General features: G+C 44.3%; 1 protein-coding gene across 1 annotated transcript; it reads right to left on the bottom strand.

Annotated features, from left to right (window-relative positions):
• Positions 1-708: 708 nt before the first annotated feature.
• LOC144492966 (lecithin retinol acyltransferase-like) lies at positions 709-18,716 on the bottom strand. The gene is made up of 2 exons (XM_078211726.1): positions 17,841-18,716; positions 709-1,374 (listed from the first exon to the last, which is right to left on the bottom strand). The coding sequence occupies exons 1-2, from the start codon at positions 18,306-18,308 to the stop codon at positions 1,222-1,224; spliced, it is 621 nt and encodes a 206-aa protein (XP_078067852.1). The 5' UTR covers positions 18,309-18,716; the 3' UTR covers positions 709-1,221.
• Between the last annotated feature and the right edge of the window lie 616 nt (positions 18,717-19,332).

Below are 19,332 nucleotides of genomic sequence, written 5' to 3'. Positions count from 1 at the left end.
CCATCTTTTCCTTCCGGCACAGTTTTCACTCTGTTCAAAAGATGTGCGGAGCGATCTTACCAGCTCATCCCACTGATCAATCCGCAGGGCAAGCCGGTAAGATTGGGAGAGGGGCAAAATAAAAACAGGACTGCGCCCCGCTTCTCACCTCATGTGATCTTACCCGCACTAATTTGCTGGTGAAATCAACTTTGTGCCCTTAGCCAATTTAAATACACACGAGTCCCAGACGCCATCGTCCAGGTCACTTGTACTTATCCCCCCCTCGCCAGTGGAGGTCCTGATGTTTGTGTGATTTGGGGAGGGGGGGGGGGGGTCGAGGTGACAGGAGGTCTCCCATTACACTGGGAGATTGAGTTGCCTGCGCAATGGTGCTCCTAGTGCTCAACAGTCACCTTCATCGGTGAAATTAGGCTCTCCCCCACCCCCTACTGGCGAGAATCACATTTTGGCTCTCTTTTTTAAACTAAGTGCTATACGATTGTATAGCTTGTGTAGGAGCTTGCCCCCAAAAACACCGTACGCCGCAATTCTCTCCGGTTTTCATGCTCATTCGGCTCTTAGAAATTTTTTTTGTAAAATTCCACCCGTGAATTTTAATCATGAATCAAAGACTGCTTCATATATGCAGTTTAACCATGTAGAGGTTATGTCTGTTGGATATCATGAACGCACACAGAAAACAGAATCTACTAAATAATGTTGGTCTATTTTTAATTAAGTGTTTTATTTCTTCATCTAAAAATGTTTTAGGACCCACAGTATTTATAGTTACCAATTTAAATAAGAAATATTAATGCCCTGTGAGCAAATACAGGTTTGGAAACTCTATCCAGAGAGGGTGCTGCATCTATGGCCAAAACAGAACGGTTAGCATCAGCAAGTAAACGCAAGATTGTAAAAATACATGAAGTTTTTTTTTAAAGATTTCAAACATAGCAGCGCACCTTTAACATTATAAAGAAAGAAGAAAGTTACATTGAAGTGTTTGATTTTAGGAATCTATTACACACAAAAATTTCCATGAAAACAAAAAGTCAGACAAGGCTTACATAGTAAGCCAAATACAATTTTATTTTGTGTATTGATGGAGCTACATCTCACAAAAAAGGCCAACTATTTTACTGAAATTCGATGAACATTTATAAATCATATCCCTCTTTGTACACAATTGGCAAGTTATAAGACATATTTACATTGCATTGGAGGTCACTGCACAAATTAGCCAGCCATCCATAGGAAGAATGGTATGAGGACTGTGGGGAGAGTGGTGGACGGCCCAAAGCCCAGACAAAAAATCCCAACCAACCCTAATGCAGCAGTGACAAAAACACTCCTCTGGTCCCGGATTACAGTCTTCACCGCTTCACAGAACTGAAAAACACAAAAAAAACATTGTCATATTACTTAAAGGTTCAGCTGAGTTAGTTACAGAACCACTTTAAGCTCAAACTTACAAAGTTGACCAAAATGAATGCTTCTGCATATTTGCATTTTAGAAAAGGTCAGGAACATTTGTGAGTATGACTCTTCCCCTATTAAATTGTAAAATGCAGCCATCCAAATGGAGAAACAGTCTTATTATTGAGCTACAATGTGCACCAAAATAAGTCAACAAATACTTTGACTCCCAGCGAGATGCCCTTGGGCTACTGCAGTTCAGGGATCCTAGTTTGAAGGCCTACAATTTAAGGTTTGTGTGGTTGAATCTAGGGACTCAAGCTTCATTTCTATTATAGATTAATCTACATTAGCAATACCAACTTTATGGCATTGCCATTATGCAAGACTTTCTTGAATGTACTCTACTTGTAACACTCGTAGGGAATTTAAAACATCAAAAAGTTAACTCTAGCACAATCCCTTGTTCCTGTGGTAACAGGAATACTTGTCATGGTGGATAATTGCATTTTCCTTTGCTTTTTAAACTCAGTAAATTAGAACCCAAACATGTTCTATAAATCCATTGTTTAATACGATGGTTTTTATCTAAACCCCCATATAAATTTATTCACTGTTTGATGTGGACAAAGTCTGGCTGCCCTTGATTAGATTAGTTGCTATAGTAAACCAGAGGATACACAAGGAAGTTCTGAATACAGCCCAGGAGTAATTTCTTGCATTTTAATTAAATGGCAAAGTAAGATTTTAAATATGGGCGACTCTGCCTGAAAAACACAACAGCATCCAAATTCAACCACTTTGTGAGGAAAGTCTCTCTATCGTTACTACAGCAAAACAAAGGAAATAAAAGTTGGCTCTTGATCCAATCAAAAAGGTAACAAAAATGAAAAAGGGAATGAAAAAGCAAATAATTTTTTTAAAGTATGTACATAGGCCCCCTTGCTCAAGTAGTATGTTTGTACGCCTACAAGGGAAGAGGCGTATAGGGGTGAACACCTCAGAATAAAAAAAATGGGGGAAAAAATCTGTATAAAAACCCAGGGCACCAAGGATTGAGTTCAGAAACATGGAGCAGTGGGCTGGTTGAGGGAAGGTGTAAAGTGAAGTTGGTGTGCACCATTGCAGGTAAATAATGGATGTGTTTCAAAAGAGATTAGAAATAGTTGTGTGTATGAATATACATGAGTGCAGATTCGCCATTTGCAACAAAACTTTTAGAAGCTCCATAACATTGTCAGTTATGAAATCATCTGGTCTACCGAGAAGCTGAAGTGTAGAATATTGAGAAGCTAATGGTATTTTAAAACAAAAATTCACGTAATGGAAATGTGATACTACCTTTACTTTTCTACGTCAAGACATGGCCACCTGGAGTAAAGCTTCCTTGTCATTAAGCCACCTCCCTACTCCCCCAAAGGCCTGGGCAAGTCACTTGCCCAGTCTCACTTTCACTACAATGTGGAACCATACATTGGTGCATTATTGTATGAGCATGCAACTACTAAATATTTAAAAACAGCTTTTAACCACCGTGCTCCTCATTTGAAATTGTATGTTCGAGATGTCACAGTTCTGTTGAAATAGCATTTTATTTGGAAACATGCTGATGTGCAACTGACTTTTAGATATTTTCCATATGTGGATACTTTGAAACCCAAAAGGAATGTTCTCTAATGTTACTAAATAAAGCTATTTGATAGAGGTTAGGAATGATTGTTGAGATTAACCACATCCTGGAGTAGTACAAAAGGCAGGGTTCACCCATCCTAATTTAGGCACTCACTAACAAAAAAATATGAACACCTGAGCTCCAATTATTAGTCCACACAAAGACCACCTTCAGACCAAGTAATCCTAAATTAACTAACTTGAATAAACAAAAACTAAAGGTCTGAAAGAATTATCAGGAAAGGAAGCAACTTACTTGTTTAATATTCCAAACACTACTGAACACTGGCCTCACAGCAACTGGTGAAAATGGGACAAAGAGTGCAGTACAGGAAGAGTTCCCGTGGCACAGTGGTTAGCACTGCTACCTCTCAGCGCTAGGGACCCAGGCTCGATTCCAGACTTGGGTCACTGTCTGTGTGGAGTCTGCACATTCTCCCCATGCCTCTGTGGGTTTCCTCCCGCAGTCCAAAGATGTGTGGGTTAAGTGGATTGGCAATGCTAAATTGCCCCTTAGTATCAGGGAGACTAGCTAGGGTAAATACGTGGGGTTATGGGAATAGGGCCTGAGTGGGATTGTGGTTGGTGCAGACTGGATGGGCTGAATGGCCTCCTTCTGCACTGTAGGATTCTATGAATTTATCAGCAGAACAACTGGATAAATGCATTTAGCTGCTCTGGAAGCCAGGGAACAGTAGGGAAGAGTCCATTCACAAGAATCTTGTGAGCTCCATGCGAGACAATTGCTTGTATTTGTTAGTGTTGTCTGGCCATGTCCATAAGGCAGGGCCATCTCCATCAGTTGCAGGAGATCAGCCAACTTCACCCTCATCTCAACACAAGAATTAGTTACCATTGAATTAATTCCCTGTTGTGTGCATTTAAAAAATAACAGCTGAAGTATAATGAAGAGTCATGTGCTGCTTATGACACATCACAGGCCATTCCAGATGGTTCTAAGTTCTAATGATGACACTGAACTAACTGTGCACAAAAACACGGCAACTTTATTCAGAGTTAACCAGAGGTTGCAGGTTTCGGCCCCAGTTTCCGAGGTTATCTACTCAACCAATAGGAGGAATGCTACGATTGCATTTAGCTGCTGCAGAGCACAGAATGGGAGAAAAGAGGAAGCAGGCAAGGGGAACAGTGATCCCGATGCCCATGAGAGCATTAGACGAGGAAAGGATTGAGCTTGACGGTGATGCTGTTGCAGCGGAGTAGCCAGCTGATACACGATTAATAACCACTTCTACAAGAAAACCCAGAGGTGCATACCACAGCACATAGAGCAAGGAGCTAATGCCTTTGGGGTGCAGAAGTGAACATGGTAGAAAAGATTTGGTAAATACTATTTTCGAAAGTTGTGAGCGCTCTTGAGAAACCACATTGTCGCATATATGTTTCAATGGCAAACACACGCTTAACTCTCAGCTTGCAGGGCCTACGGGGAAATAGGCACACACAAGATGAAATGAAAGACTGTTTGCATGAAAATTTGACATGCAGAACTAGTTGACAAGCAAAATGTTGAGCTACACATACTTGGGTCATCGCTTGGTAAACGGTTCTGTTGAGGAGCCTCAATTTGGCAGCTCCCTCAATGTGCAACCTTCTTCCAAACCTCCTCCAAGATTACATGACAGTATTGACACTAGCTACCACCTTCTGCTGGGCATACTGACTGTCTTCTGGTTAAGGGAGCCTCCAGGGCTAAGTAGGAAAACTCTCCATTTATCGACCACATGCAGTTATAGAACATTGTGCCAGTGAATCGAAATTGGAATGCAGTATTACATCCTTAACTGTCCACAGAATCCACCTTGTGCATTCACATTGCGTTTTTCAGTTTTCTCTCTCTTGGACACATTTAAAATTAAATTTGATAACAAGTTGAAACAATACAGGCGAGATTTTGCTGCCTCACTGTGCTGGTCGAGTAGTGTATTGGGCGGGAAATATGAACCAGAGGCCAAAAGTCAGCCTCGCGCCAGGACTCTGGGACTGCGCAATGCCAAGGGGGGCGTCTGAGGCCAGAGGTTCCGCCGGTTTTTAGACTTTTGCAACACTTCAAATTTTGGGGGGAAAAGTCTGCCCTACTTGTTCTCATATGTAGACACTTGGCTTTAAGTGTGCACATCCCTTTAAATCTGGCCCATTGGCCAGATTTTCTCCACCCTCCATTAGGCTGGCTCCTTGCAGAAGCTGCAATGAATAATTACTTAGCAGAACAAACCACAGAAAGTGCCAGGCAATCAGTTCATCTTGTTCTGCTGGTTAGTACTAAAGCAGCAACAGGGCAGGAAAGTAGGTCTGTTTCTAACTGTGGGCATTTGAATATTGATGGAAGATCAATGCAGGCCAAAAAGAAATGGAATTGTACAGTTAGGTCAAAAGATCAGAGCATTCACAGGCAGAATTAAAGTGCCATATGCAGTAATGAGAATCCCCCAACCCAGAGTGGACCTCCTGTTCCTCTGGAGCCTTTAGGGCCATCTTGATTACATTAAAACTCTCGATAGCCACAGCTACTTTTGGAACCTCTCTGATTTTACTCTCATCACTGGGAATATTGCAGCATTATGACATTGCCCTTTAGAGCGCAGAGAAAAGTGATCAAAATGCTCAAAGTTGTACAGCTAAAGATACCGCAAAGGGTTTGAGATTTCAAATTGCAGACCATTCTTTCATTTCATTCCAAACATGGTATTAACTTTAGCCACTGTATGATTTTGAACTGTTAACCTATGACCTAGAACATAGAACATTACAGCGCAGTACAGGCCCTTCGGCCCTCGATGTTGCGCCGACCAGTGGAACCAATCTAAAGCCCCTCTAATCTACACTATTCCAATATCATCCATATGTTTATCCAATAACCACTTGAACGCTCTCAACGTTGACGAGTCCACCACCTATTTGCCTAAGTTTATGTACTGGCTTCTGGGAAACAGATATGATGGTGGAATGGGGAAAACATGGCAGATGAAGTTCAATGCAGAGGTGTTTGAAAAGGTAAACTCTAGGAGATCTAATGATGGAAGACACCAAGCTTTAAATGGCACGACTTGAGTGTAGATGAGCAGAGAAACTTTGTGACAGCCCTCCCATACAAAAATCCTCAAAAAAGGTGGCACGGCAAATTAACAAGGTGGTTAAAAAGCATCTGAGTTTCTATATAGGGGAACAGAATTGAAAAATGAGCTGATCATGCGGGTGCTTTACAAATCAATGGTTTAAACCTCAGCTGGAGAATTATGGACGATTCCAAGCTTCACATTTCAGGGAAAAATGTAAAGGTTTCAGGAAGGGCACAAGGATGTTATCAGGGATGAAGAGCTTCAGCTAACTATCAGGAGAGTTGGAACATTAGGATGAGAAAATGACCAAATTAAAGTTGAGATAATGAGAGATTTTGAATGGAGATACAATTAGCTCTGGATGGATTTTAACTAGAGGTCATGGATTCCAAATAGAAAAAATATCTAGAGGGAAATGAAAAGTATTTTTGAGACAGTTGTCAGAATGCAGGATACAGATTCCATTAAAAAAATTAACGGAAGTTGGACAGGTACTTAAGAAGCTTATAAAAAACAGTTCCCTCAAAAGAATCAGCAACTGTCTGATGGGCTAAATTGGTACATTTCTGAGAAAATATCGGCCATTTGACTCTTCTTGTAAAGGCAACATTCAGGAAAGCAAAGTTCTGGGGTTTTTTAAATAAATAAAACATGCAATTTCCTTCTGAAATGTGTGAACATAAACCAAGACTGTTCACCAAAAAAGGTTCTTTGGAAACTGGAGTCAAAAGTGCAAACAGGTTAAAAGTTTGTCGTCATAGCAGAAACACATATTATGGACAGAAAACTTCCACAAGGTAGCATGAGATTTATCTATGTGGCATTAAGTAAAACCCCCATGAACTCTCATTTGTATAATGACTGGGATGTTGGCCAGTTAACTGTACCCAGAGGGACACAGTCCAGCAAGGAAACACAGAAAACCCACAGTTGAAAGAAATATTATAAATCATATGTTGCATATTGAAACATTTTAGTAGAAGTTACTGCACCAGTTATGAGATTAGTTTCAGCTCTGCTGCTGCCCTGTGTGCAAGAGAACAATCCTCATAATAACATCCTTCAACAAGTAGTTCATTTAAGCCGCAGTAGTCTATATTGATGCCAAGGAGCCGATCTAACTCACCACAGAATATCGTACAAATTTCAAGAGTCGCTTGGCCTGCTTCCAGTTTGTCCCCAACACTTCTATCGCTTACTGCCTGAAGTGACAAAGGGGTTATTATATACCCATCCTTAAGGAGTATTAGGAGAGGTTCAGTGATCAGGCAGAATATTAAAAAAGGTAGCACATCTCAGCAAGAAAAAAGAAAATAATCATGATTTTGGGATAATGATAAATAAGAATTTAATTATAATTTGAATGGGACAATCATGGGATACTGTGGAAGAGCAGAGGGATTACAAAATATTAAAAGCAGGATCTAATGTGTTTAAAACTCACAGAATTACAGTATTTTTTAACAAGAGGTATTAAATGGAAAGTTAAGATACAATGGGGGCATAAATACTTAAACACACTAACCACTGGAGTACTGTTTGCAGTTTGGGCCACAACTTGCAGAAGTACGTGGAGGCCGGGGTTATAAAGGTTCAGCAAGACGTTGCCAAGTACAAATATCAAAGAAAGGACAACTGAGATTACACCCCCCCCCCCTCCCCCCACTCCCCCATAGAGGGGTTTAAAATTAAGAAGGAGGATGGATCAGCCTTCATGAGGGAGTGTGGAACTAGGCGCTTGGAGGAAACATTCTCTGTTCTGGGCCTAGTTAAATAAATCTGTAATGCTTACTCCAAACTGCAAGAGGTTGTGGGGGGTGGGGTGGGTGGGAGGGACGGGTAGCCATGCAGCAATCTGGAATGTACAATGCAGGGGACAAAATAAAGGTGGTGCACCACCAAGGTTCCCTTTAAGATGCATTCATGCACAGCGATCTTAAAAGAAGTTGCACAGTGCAATACGCAGAGGGAATTTGAGGAATCTTGCCTGCTTCTGCCACCTGAGTGCTGTGAGCAGTTAAAATGGCGACCAGTTCGATTACAGTGAGAATGAGGTTTTGTACAAAATCAATTTTCTATTTTAATTTTCTACTTTAAGTGATTCCCTTGCCTGTGCCCCTGGAAGAGGATCTGAAAATGTATTCCCCATCTCTAACTTTTAGAATGGGTATAGTGGATGATGCTGTCTGTAGAGTAGGGGAAGCAATAGGATCTTCATGAACTTGAGCCAAGGAGGGCTGCAGGGCAGGTGCTCAGCAATAAAGTACAAATCAAGCCAGATATGGAGCAAAGATGGATCCATTTTACTGAACATTTTACTGATGTGGGTAAGAGTTTCAAACAGCAGAGGAAAATTAAATGATACTCAGGAAACAGCAGAGCTCGAGTCCAGAGAGGAAGCCTGAATATTACAACTTGATACAGTAGGAGGGGCATTTGTTTCTTAATCTTGCAGATTACGAAATCTTGACACGAAAACTAGGTAACATCCGGATATGTGAATCATGCCTGAAGCTGGTCCAGTGTGACAAAGAAAATTGCTGACTTGCTGCATTTTGCCACATGACGCACTCTAATTACTGCAGTATCACAAAGGCTGTCATTACAGACAGAAATGGTGGCAATTTGGATTCCATTCATTCCTCCCCAGTTCAAGAAGCATTATTCCTTCAGCAAATACGTATTTTCCAGTCTCCATACTCTGGAAGTCCTTCCCTAAACCACTGCGCCTCTCTCACTTCAAAACCCACACCTCTCTCATGAAGCTTCTAGTTACTCCTCCTAATAATTCCTTTCCCCATCATCCATTTTGTTTAAGTGATGTCTTCCATTCCCAGTACCATTTTGTCACAGCTGCTGGAAATGTGAATGCACTACAGCATCAGACTCCATGGCTGGAATTCTCCCATGGCTCCACCGTGGGTTCACTGGCAGGTAGGGGAGGGAGAGAATCAGCAAGAGGCTCAAAAATCAGTTTCACACCAGCGTAAATTTACCGCAGGATCATGCCCACCATGGCATGAACCTCATTTGCACGTTGCTAATCGGATGCAGCTGAGGGTCCGAACATCCACAGGAAAACACACCAGTGTGAAACACGTTTGGAACAATATGGCATGCAGGTGTTAGGACACACCTGAACAATGCCTGGGGCTTCCTGGATGGAGACGCTGGACCCAGGAATGCCGTAGCAGCGAGTGGGGGAGCATCTGCGAGCGGACCTTCCAGATTCAGTGTCCTGGAGGAGTCCATCTTCCACACCTTCTTTGTGGCTCACTGATGTTGGTGCCTTTTCAATATGGCACCCAGATAGGATGGCAGACTAGGCATCATCATGCTGTGCAAAACACACGCTTGCTTAATTAATGAAGTCTAGACCAGAAGATTTGGTGTGAAGGATTTCCAGTGACTGTGAAGTCATACTTCCACAAAAGAGATAGGTTGAGAACTATTCAAGTGCTTTAGTAATTCAAACGTGTTAAGTCATCAGGGCATGTAGTTTGAAAATATGTACTACAGAAAATGGGAGTCAAATTAAAATGTTTGAAGTCAAAATGCCCCTACAGTCTGGTTATTTGCACTGTTCAGCCAATCAACTCGTGCTATTGCAACACAATAAGAATTTACAACACAGAAAGAGGCCCTTTGGCCCATCATATCTGCATCAACAGTTCCTTTGATGGCATCAGCAACATTTAATTGTAAGCTTCATACATTAGGAGAGACCCCCCATATCATGTTTAGCCCCAGGGCTACCTGCTGAGGAGATTAATTTAAGAATGCATAATGACAATGAAGACTTGGAAGCTTTATTCCAACCAATCTCTGAGCCCACACATCATTCTCCCCGGCCAATATCCCCAACCCTAGACCAGGAATGCCATATCTTAATATGTAAACCGTGCAATCATGTATGATCATTTCCCTTATGTGTAGGTGTTGTAAAAATATTATTGTGTGCAATCCTGAAACAAAGTCCAAGGACATGTCAACATTTTATTTAAAGGATTAAGTTCATTTTTGGTTGATAAAAGCTTTGATTTCACCTTTAAGTTTTACAGAAATTTAACTTTGGATAAGAAAGGGGACTGATTGACAAGTTAACCAGCATTTTGATGAGTATTGGTTAGTGCCAAATTAAAAAGGTACAGCTGCTGCTGATTGGCCCCTGACATCTTGTTATGTTGCATTAATTTAAATATTATCATTAACCATGATCACGATGAATGGTGGAGTAGGCTTGATGAGCCAAATGACCTCCTCCTGCTCCTATCTTCTATGTAACCTTTCCACATTCCACTAAGCAAGCTTTTCCATTACAAGTACCAACTGAAAGAGTATTGAATATTTAGTTATTACCAGAAGGAAATGTCTGCCAACCAGTTTTGTTTCGACCGTCATATAATCATAGCTGAAAGATTTGTAAACAAACAACAACTTTTATTTCTGTGGTGCCTTTAACATTAAATACCCATTGAGTCTGCACCGACAACAATCCCATCCAGGCTCTATCCCCGTAACCCCACGTATTTACCTCGCTAATCACTAAGAGGCAATTTAACATGGCCAATCCACCTGACCCGCACATCTTTGGACTGTGGGGGGAAACTGAAGCATCTGGAAAACATGCAGACAGTGACCTAAGGCTGGATTTAAACCTCGGTCCCTGGCGCGGTGAGGCAGCACTGTTATCACTGTGCCATCTGCCACCCTAGTGAGGTAGCTTTTAAAGGAAGACAAGGTTCAAGAGGCAGAGATGTAGGAAGAGAATTCCAGAGTTTCTGGCCGAGACAACTAAAGGCACAGACACCAAAGCTGGAGCGATTAAAATCAGGGATGTTCAAGAGGTGAGAATTAGAAGAGTGCAGGTAGCCCTAGATGGTTTCAATCTGAGTAAGGTTCGTCATGGGGTGGGGTGCAGCCATGGATTTGAAAACAAGGATGAGAACCTTTAAAATCCTAGGTGTTACCCAGCCTAGAGCCAATGTAGGCGAGTGAGCACCGGGGTGGAGGCAGACAGAGGTTGAAATAATGAGATTTAATGCCAGTCAGGACATGGGCTGACACCGAGCTTGTAAACAATTTGGTTTAGCCTTAAGTGAGTTGCCAGGGAGAGAGTGAGGGCGAATTGATGGCTAAATAGCAACACCTTTAGAGAAATCAAGAAAGGCGTTGATCAGATGGAGATAGTATTACAATTGGTTACAATAGATTATAGCACTATTTTCATGGCCCATGGCTACTCCTTGCTGGATAATGACTTAATAAATAGCAGATTACTTTGGAGCCACCTCCAGTATATCTGCTTCAGCGTGAAAATGATATGGTCCACTGGAATTGGGTAGAGGCATCAGCCACAATCTGTCTTCCACATTAATCCATAGGATTCTCCAAACCAGTAACTAACCTGGTTTGTTAGATCACTGTCTAATCTATTTGATCTGTCTTGAGGAAGCAATGGATTGCAACAAAAATGAAGGAATTGTGGCTGTTTCCAGGTTATTGGCAACTCACTTGCATTGACTCAATTCTTGTGTTCCAGCACTGTGTAGTATCTTTTCCTATTCTCATGTCTACTAGCATATGTGCATCAATCAGGTTGTGGCTTAAAGAACCCAAATATGTGCTGCTATGGTCTTCCCGTCAAGTGTTCTGACTTCTGACAAAGTTCTGGTTACTTCTTTGCGAAGTTAGTCTACCAAAGCAAGGGCTGAAAGATATATCCAATTGTGGCTTGGGAGGACCTGGTAGCACAGGAGTGTAGGGCAGGAATTCTCCCATTTTCTGTGTGGTGGGCAGCTCTGTCGGTTTCTGTCCTGCTGACCAGAATAGCAGGATCCCATGCCAGATTCAGTGCTTGGAAGCTCACTGATTTCATAGAATCCCTAAAGTGCAGAAGGAGGCCATTTGGCCCATCGAGTCTGCACTGACAACAATCCCACCTAGGTCTATCCCCGTAACCCCACACATTCACCCTGCTGATCTCCCTGACACCAAGGGGCAATTAAGCATGGCCAATCCACCTAACCCGCACATCTTTGGACTGTGGGAGAAAACTGGAGCAACCGGAGGAAACACACGCAGACACAGGGAGAATGTGCAAACTCCACACAGACAGTGACCCGAGGCTAGAATCGAACCCAGGTTCCTAGCGCTGTGAGGCAGCAGCAGTAACCACTGTGCCACCGTGCAAGTTCTCCTCCCACTCTCCTGGCAGCTGATTCATCTGCCCACTTCAGCTAATACCTTTGAAGGTCCTGGCGCTAGATTTAAACACCAGTTCAGCACAAACTCACCACTCTGTCCAGCCCACCTATCCCCACCAGACCATGCAAGGTGTCAGCAGCCCTGAGGCAAAAGGCTAGCAGCATCAAGAGGAAGTATGTTCACCCGCCCCTGAAGCCTCTCACCTGTTGGTGCCAATCCCCACTTGAACATCTGTCCATCAAACTTGGGAGGTTTCACCTTACCACCTCCAGCAAACAATTTGGTGCCCCTTTGACCCTCTTGTTTATGGGCTTTTCATGTGGCCTTGTTGGGGTACAGCTTCCCTCTCCTCAATTTTCCCTCTGCCTTCCATTGTTAGACTTCTTCATCCATCCCCTTGCCCCTCTGCAGGCTTTGCCTGCCACCGTGAGCCATCTTCCAACTCCTCGTCACCACCACCACAACCACCTCCCACAACACAGTGCTGTCCAGATAGACACTGGTGTGCTGCACCAGGGGAAGGAGACCCCTTTACCCCCCAATCCCAGGCATCATAACGATCCGACTCAGTGACACGGGAGTGTCCATGGATCCAGCAGCACGGTGCTGCCCATGAAAACCAGCCTGGCATGGAGGTGGAGACAGGTACTGGTCTGCCATGGCAGAGTGATGTATACTGCATCTGGAGTAGTGCAGCACTATGGTCCAAATTTGCTGCATTCGCCCCGAAGTCTCTGGTGAATTGAGGACCACCTTGTGCACGTCACTCATTAGCAACCAGGTTTGACACCGATGTAAATTCCCACTGGCACGACGCAAGATTGAAAGGCCTGACGTGATGTTGGGAGGACAGCTGTTTTAATGAGCATTCATGAGATGTAAATGATGTTTACACCACCTGCGAGCAGGAGGAGCAACCCGCTGTCGTTAGAATTGCAACAGAATTATATGCTGTTTTTGGCTCCGATTGGATTGACTGCACCGCCTGCCACCAAACCCACTGCAGGCTGGTTAGGAAAATACCTCTCATAGGGCTGTGTGGTTAAAGCTACAGCCAAAGGCAATATTCTCCGTGTAGGGGAATGTAGAATGTACATGGAGATCATCCTTAAGGAAATGGCACATTTGATTCTTAGATGCAAGAGGCAAATCTCTTCAGATGTGGTTCTAGGATGAACAATACATCTTTCTCCCAGACAGAACTGTTCAAAAGGAATTCCCAAGAATAAAAAAATGTATTTCCCACTGTGAAATAGCAGCTGTAAATACTGTTGCGGGAAGAGATGTTGCTGAAACATTATTCCAAAGTGAAATGTTAGTGGCAAAGGTAATCTAAAAGCAAAAAAAGAACATGACCCAGTGATAATCAAACACCTTCTAAAAGTAGCAAGCACCAAAAAGCTTTCAAATTTCAACGCTGCGGGTTGCATCTGGGCAAAGAACATAAAAGGAATTACCAGGTGAAAAAAACCCAAGTGACTGACTAGTGTATAGAACTAATTTGCATTCGCTAAACTAGTAGGAACTCTAAACAAGCATTCTTCAGAAGACCTTAGAATATGATACGGAGGGAGCATTGCACTGTCTGTCTTTTAGATGGAATATTAAGCTGAAGCCCCTATCTGCCTGTCCAGTGGGGGATGTAAATGATTTCAAGGCACTCTTTCAAAGCGGAGCAGGGGAGTTATCTCCCTGACAAATATTTATCCCTCAATTAACACCACAGAAGAACAGATTATCTGGCCATTATCACATTGCTGTTTGCAGAGTGAAAATTAGCTGCTGGGTTTCTTGCTTTAGAACACTTTTAAAAAAGTACTTCATTGCACATAAAGTGCTTTGAGCCTCCAAAGACTGGAGGAGCATAAACACCAGCATGAATTGGTTGGGCTGAATGGCCTGTTTCTGAGGTGTATACATGTATATGGTCATGGAATTCAGAGCCTGCGACTTTCTGCTTCAGTCCAAAAGTTGGTTTCATTAAAGGGTATTGCTTGGTCCGACAATGGATAAAAAGGATTGGATACATATGGCAACATCCTGTTCAGATCATCCCCCTTCTCAATGGTCAAATAACCAAACGGCATTTAATACCCATCTAAGAATACCACTAAATGATGCAGACTAACAAACAGCAAATTCATGATTTCACAGAAGACCCAGGTAACATTAGAAATAAAGAAAAAAAGACTTGGACCAAGGGAAAGAGAGAAATTGAATATGTTTTTCTATTATACCCTGTAATGATACTGTAAGGAGAAAAAATAAAATTAAAATGGGATGAAGGAGTACAATATAAAGAGAAAGACTCTTAGTACTGTAGAGGATCAGAAGGACCTTGGGGTCCGGGTCCATAGGACTCTAAAATCGGCCCCGCAGGTGGAGGAGGGGGCTAAGAAGGCGTATGGTGTGCTGGCCTTTATCAATCGAGGGATTGAGTTTAGGAGTCTGGGGATAATGATGCAGCTATATAAGACCCTCGTCAGACCCCACTTGGAGTACTGTGCTCAGTTCTGGTCGCCTCACTATAGGAAGGATGTGGAAAAGATTGAAAGGGTGCAGAGGAGATTTACAAGGATGTTGCCTGGACTGAGTGGCATGCCTTATGAGGATAGGCTGAGGGAGCTCGGTCTTTTCTCCTTGGAGAGACGAAGGATGAGGGGACACCTAATAGAGGTGTATAAGATGTTGAGAGGCATAGATCGGGTGGAGTCTCAGAGGCTTTTTCCCAGGGTGGAAATGTCTGCTACGAGAGGACACAGGTTTAAGGTACAGGGGAGATGTTAGGGGGAAGTTTTTCACACAGAGGTGGTGGGTGAGTGGAATCGGCTGCCGTCAGTGGTGGTGGACTCAATAGGGTCTTTTAAGAAACTCCTGGATGAGTACATGGAGCTTAATAGGATGGAGGGTTATAGGTAGGTCTAGAAGGTAGGGATGTGTTCGGCACAACTTGTGGGCCGAAGGGCCTGTTTGTGCTGTAGTTTTTCTATGTTCTATGTTTCTAAACGTTACTTAATTTTAGTTCAGGAAGATGATTCTCTGCCAGCTTCTGTAGTACAAGTTCAAGCAGTTTCAGAATGGGATGGGTTATATTTATTAAAACACTAACACAGAGCAACACTTTTGCCTAACTGTTATCTATTACTGATAAACTTATTAACATTGAAATTCCACTGATCACCAATAATAACCTCTAATGCAGCTATCCTCAAATATTTTTGCATGTGGCAAAATACTCTTAGAAATTGACTAATTTAAAAATGCAGACGTGGAGGGGGAAACCCATAGAATTCCTACTGTGCGGAAGGAGGCCACTCAGCCCATCGAGTCCACACCGACTCCCACAACAGAGCACCCCACCCAGAGTCCATCCCAGTAACCACACGCATCCCCCTAAGTTACACATCTTGGGACACTAAGGAGCAATTTAGTGTGGCCAATTCCATCTAATCTGCACATTTTAGACTGTGGGAGGAAACCAGAGCACCCGGAGGAAACCCATCAGACACAGAGAGAATGTGCAAACTCCACACAGACAGCAACCCAAGGCCGGAACTGAACCCAGGTTTCTGGCGCTGAGGCAGCAATGCCAACCACTGCCAGCATGCCGCCCTAAATATACTCTAGTTATGGCCTGGAAAAGTGTACTGATACCGTGTACTGACACGCTGTTTTCACTTACTTAAATTACATGGATTCTCTTAGCTGCCCTACCATTTCGACCCCCAATATCTTTAGGATTTGCCGATTGAAAGGATTGGTGGCTAACACATGCAGAAAGCAAAAGGTTTGTACCATGATCCGTAACTTTCCGGTTCCCCAGCGAAATATACGCTGGGAAAATCGCTCTAGGAAGTTCCCATGTAAGGGTTTACCCACCAATTGCCCAGAAGTGCTAACTTCCCCTGGACATTTGCACTAGGCTGGGAACCCATCCAACAGAAGCAATTTAAATCACTAACTAGCTTTGGCTGGTTCTGCCAGTTTTCCTGATAGTTACTCTGAAAGAGTTAAAAGGAAAAAAAAAAATCACTTCCAACTCCAGGGTAACAGCCAGGAAGCCCAGACCCAGCCTCGCATGGGACACCCCGCATACACACAACCCCCCAGGGTAAAAGCAAATTACCGTGGATGCGGAAATCTGAAACCAAAACAGAAAATACTGGAAAATCTCAGCAGATCTGACAGCATCTGTAGATAGAGAATAGAACCAACATTGAGTCAGGATGACCCTCCGGGCAGCACGGTGGCACAGCGGTTAACACTGCTGCCTCACAGCGCCAGGGACCTGGGTTCAATTGCCAGCTTGGATAACTGTCTGTGCAGAGTTTGGACGTTCTCCCTATGTCTGCATGGGTTTCCTCCGGGTGCTCCGGTTTCCTCCCACAGTCTGAAAGACGCGTTGGTTAGGTGGATTGGCCATGCTAAATTCTCTCAGTGTACCCGAACAGGCACCAGAGTGTGGCGACTCGGGGATTTTCACAGTAACTTCATTGCAGTGTTAATGTAAGCCTATTCGTCACACTAATAAATAAGCTTTAAACTGTTCCTCAGATCTCCCAGGGACCCATCAGAGCAACTACATACCTTTGAAACTTACCTGCTCCCTTCAAATTACCCCTTTAAACATCCCCTTGACGGCAGCTACTAAAAACAGGGAGTGACTCGTCTCTCTGCGCCCCAGTTACTTCAGGCCAATACTGCCAGGGGCATGCTTCTGCTTCTTCTGTCCCACGGGAAGGAGTCTCACAACACCAGGTTAAAGTCCAACAGGTTTATTTGGTGGCAAACGCCACCAGCTTTCGGAGCGAGCTTTCGCTCCGAAAGCTAGTGGCGTTTGCTACCAAATAAACCCGTTGGACTTTAACCTGGTGTTGTGAGACTCCTTCCTGTGTTCACCCCAGTCCAACGCCGGCATCTCCACATCATGGCTACCATCTTCTGTCCCACCCAGCCTGAGTGAGGAAGTTTGGGCGAGACAGGAGCTGTGCAATCTCAGCCAGGGTAAATTCAGAGTGGCAATCCGCTGGAGATGCCCACTCTGCGGAAGTTATGGGCCAAGTGCTGCACTGGCACAGTCTGTACTGCTGTTCATCTGGGGTCCATGTTCAGTTTCAGGGGGCTAGGACATTTGTACACAGAGGCAGCAGGAGCATTCAAAGATATTTCCAGAAGCCATTTTAAGAGCACATGCACTTTAAATTGAAAATCTAAACGTTTGCAAATGATGAATTACATTTAAGAAAAGAAATCTGTACTTATTGTAGAGAGAATGAGCCTTTCATCAATTCCTCATAACACAATTGTGCAACAGACAAATGATATTAATTAAATTGTGCTGATCCAAATAAATAGCCTAGACTAAAAAAAGATTTGCAAGAACGTGTATAATGATAACACATTCTATAATAGAAACTTAAAAGGTACAGAACATGAAGGAAAATGCTGAGATCCGAAGTGTCCACAACTATGTAACTTTACCTTGTCAGTCTGGGTGCTGACCGCGGTGCCATATCTACAGTAAGTAACAAAATGTTCACAGTTGTTCCACAAGAGGCTGTATTCCGTGCTTCCCACCAGCTTCTCTGCTCTTCTTGCCACCTCCTCGTTGGGAAGTGCTGGCTTCTTACACACCGAGTCCATGTGGTTGACCAGAATGCAGGCTCCATAGGCAAAATCCTGCACCGAATCCACTCTGATACTCGCGTTCCGGGAGATCACTCCCAGGATCAGGCGCTGGTTGGTCACCACGTCCCGGATCAGCTTCTTGTCCTCGGTGAACAGGGGCAGGATGTCGGGCATCAGGTGAGCAACTTTCTCCTCGCCCAGGTAAATGCCATAGTGAGTGAACAGCGTCCGCGACACCTCCAGCAGGTCCCCTCTCTTCAGGGAGGACAGCTCGCAGAAGTTAGCATTAGTGTCCGACTCGGAGGCCATTCCCTCAGTCATTGGCGTGGATAGACGGGCTGCCGCGGGTCTGCGGTCTCCCCCCAGGCTAGCTGGCTGGCGGACTGGTCTCACCCCGCTCTGGGTGGCTGGAGGACTGGTCTCTCCCAGCTCTGGCTGGCTGGATTGCCCCCGCTCAGTCTCTCCCTGCTTTATCCGGGCAGGTTCCTGAGCTCAGTCTCCCCGCTCTGACTGGGTAAATAGATAAGTCCCTCCCAGCTCCCCAATCTCTCCCAGTTCTGGCTGGGTTGCTTCTGCTCTCCAGTCTCCCCGCTCTGGCTGGCTATGAGGGACTCTCTCTCTCTTTGGGTGTGAGTGTCTATCTGTCTGTCTCTCTGCTCCCCTCTCTCTGGGTCTGAGTGTCTCTCTGTTCCTCTCTCTGGGTGTGTGTCTCTCTGCTCCTCTCTCTCTGGGTGTGAGGGACACTCTGTCTCTCTGCTCTTCTCTCTGGGTGTGTGTCTCTTTGCTCTTCTCTCTGGGTGCGAGTGTCTCTCTGCTCCTCTCTCTGGGTGTGTGTCTCTCTGGGTGAGTGTCTCTTTGCTCCTCTCTCTGGATGTCTGTTTCTGGGTGTGAGAGACACTGTCTCTGTGCTCCCCTCTCTCTCTCTCTCTGAGTGTCTCTGTCTCTCTGGGTGTGAGGGACACTCTCCCTGTGTCTGGGTGTGAGGATCTCTCTCTGTGTCTCTGCTCCCCGCTCTCTTGGGGTGTGAGGGTCTCTCTCTGTGTGTCTGGGTGTGAGGGACGCTCGCTCTGTTCCCCGCTTTGACTGGGTGTCAGTATCTCTCTATGTGTGAGAGTCTCTCTATGTCTCTGGGTGTGAGGGTGTCTCTCTGCTCCCCGCTCTGACTGGGAGTCTCTCTCTCTGGATGTGAGGGTCTCTCTCTGTCTCTGGGAGTGAGTCTCTCTGTGGGTGTGAGGGTCTCTCTGCAGCTCTGTCTCAGTCTCTCCGCTCTGACTGGGAGTCTCTCTCTGTCTCTGGCTGTGAGGGTCTCTCTCTCTCTCTCTGGGTGTGAGTCTCTCTGGGTGAG

Source organism: Mustelus asterias, chromosome 1 (assembly GCF_964213995.1).
Source record: "Mustelus asterias chromosome 1, sMusAst1.hap1.1, whole genome shotgun sequence".
NCBI classification, from domain to species: domain Eukaryota; kingdom Metazoa; phylum Chordata; class Chondrichthyes; order Carcharhiniformes; family Triakidae; genus Mustelus; species Mustelus asterias.
The sequence above is the reverse complement of the archived record's forward strand: the minus strand, read 5'-3'. Positions and strand labels throughout refer to the sequence as shown.

Excerpts from the sequence above, each read along its gene's own strand:
- LOC144492966 (XM_078211726.1), bottom strand. The coding sequence starts at position 18,308 with ATGACTGAGGGAATGGCCTCCGAGTCGGACACTAATGCTAACTTCTGC. Across the intron at positions 1,375-17,840 it reads TCAGCACCCAGACTGACAAG|TTCTGTGAAGCGGTGAAGAC; the intron begins GTAAAGTTACAT and ends TGTGTTTTTCAG.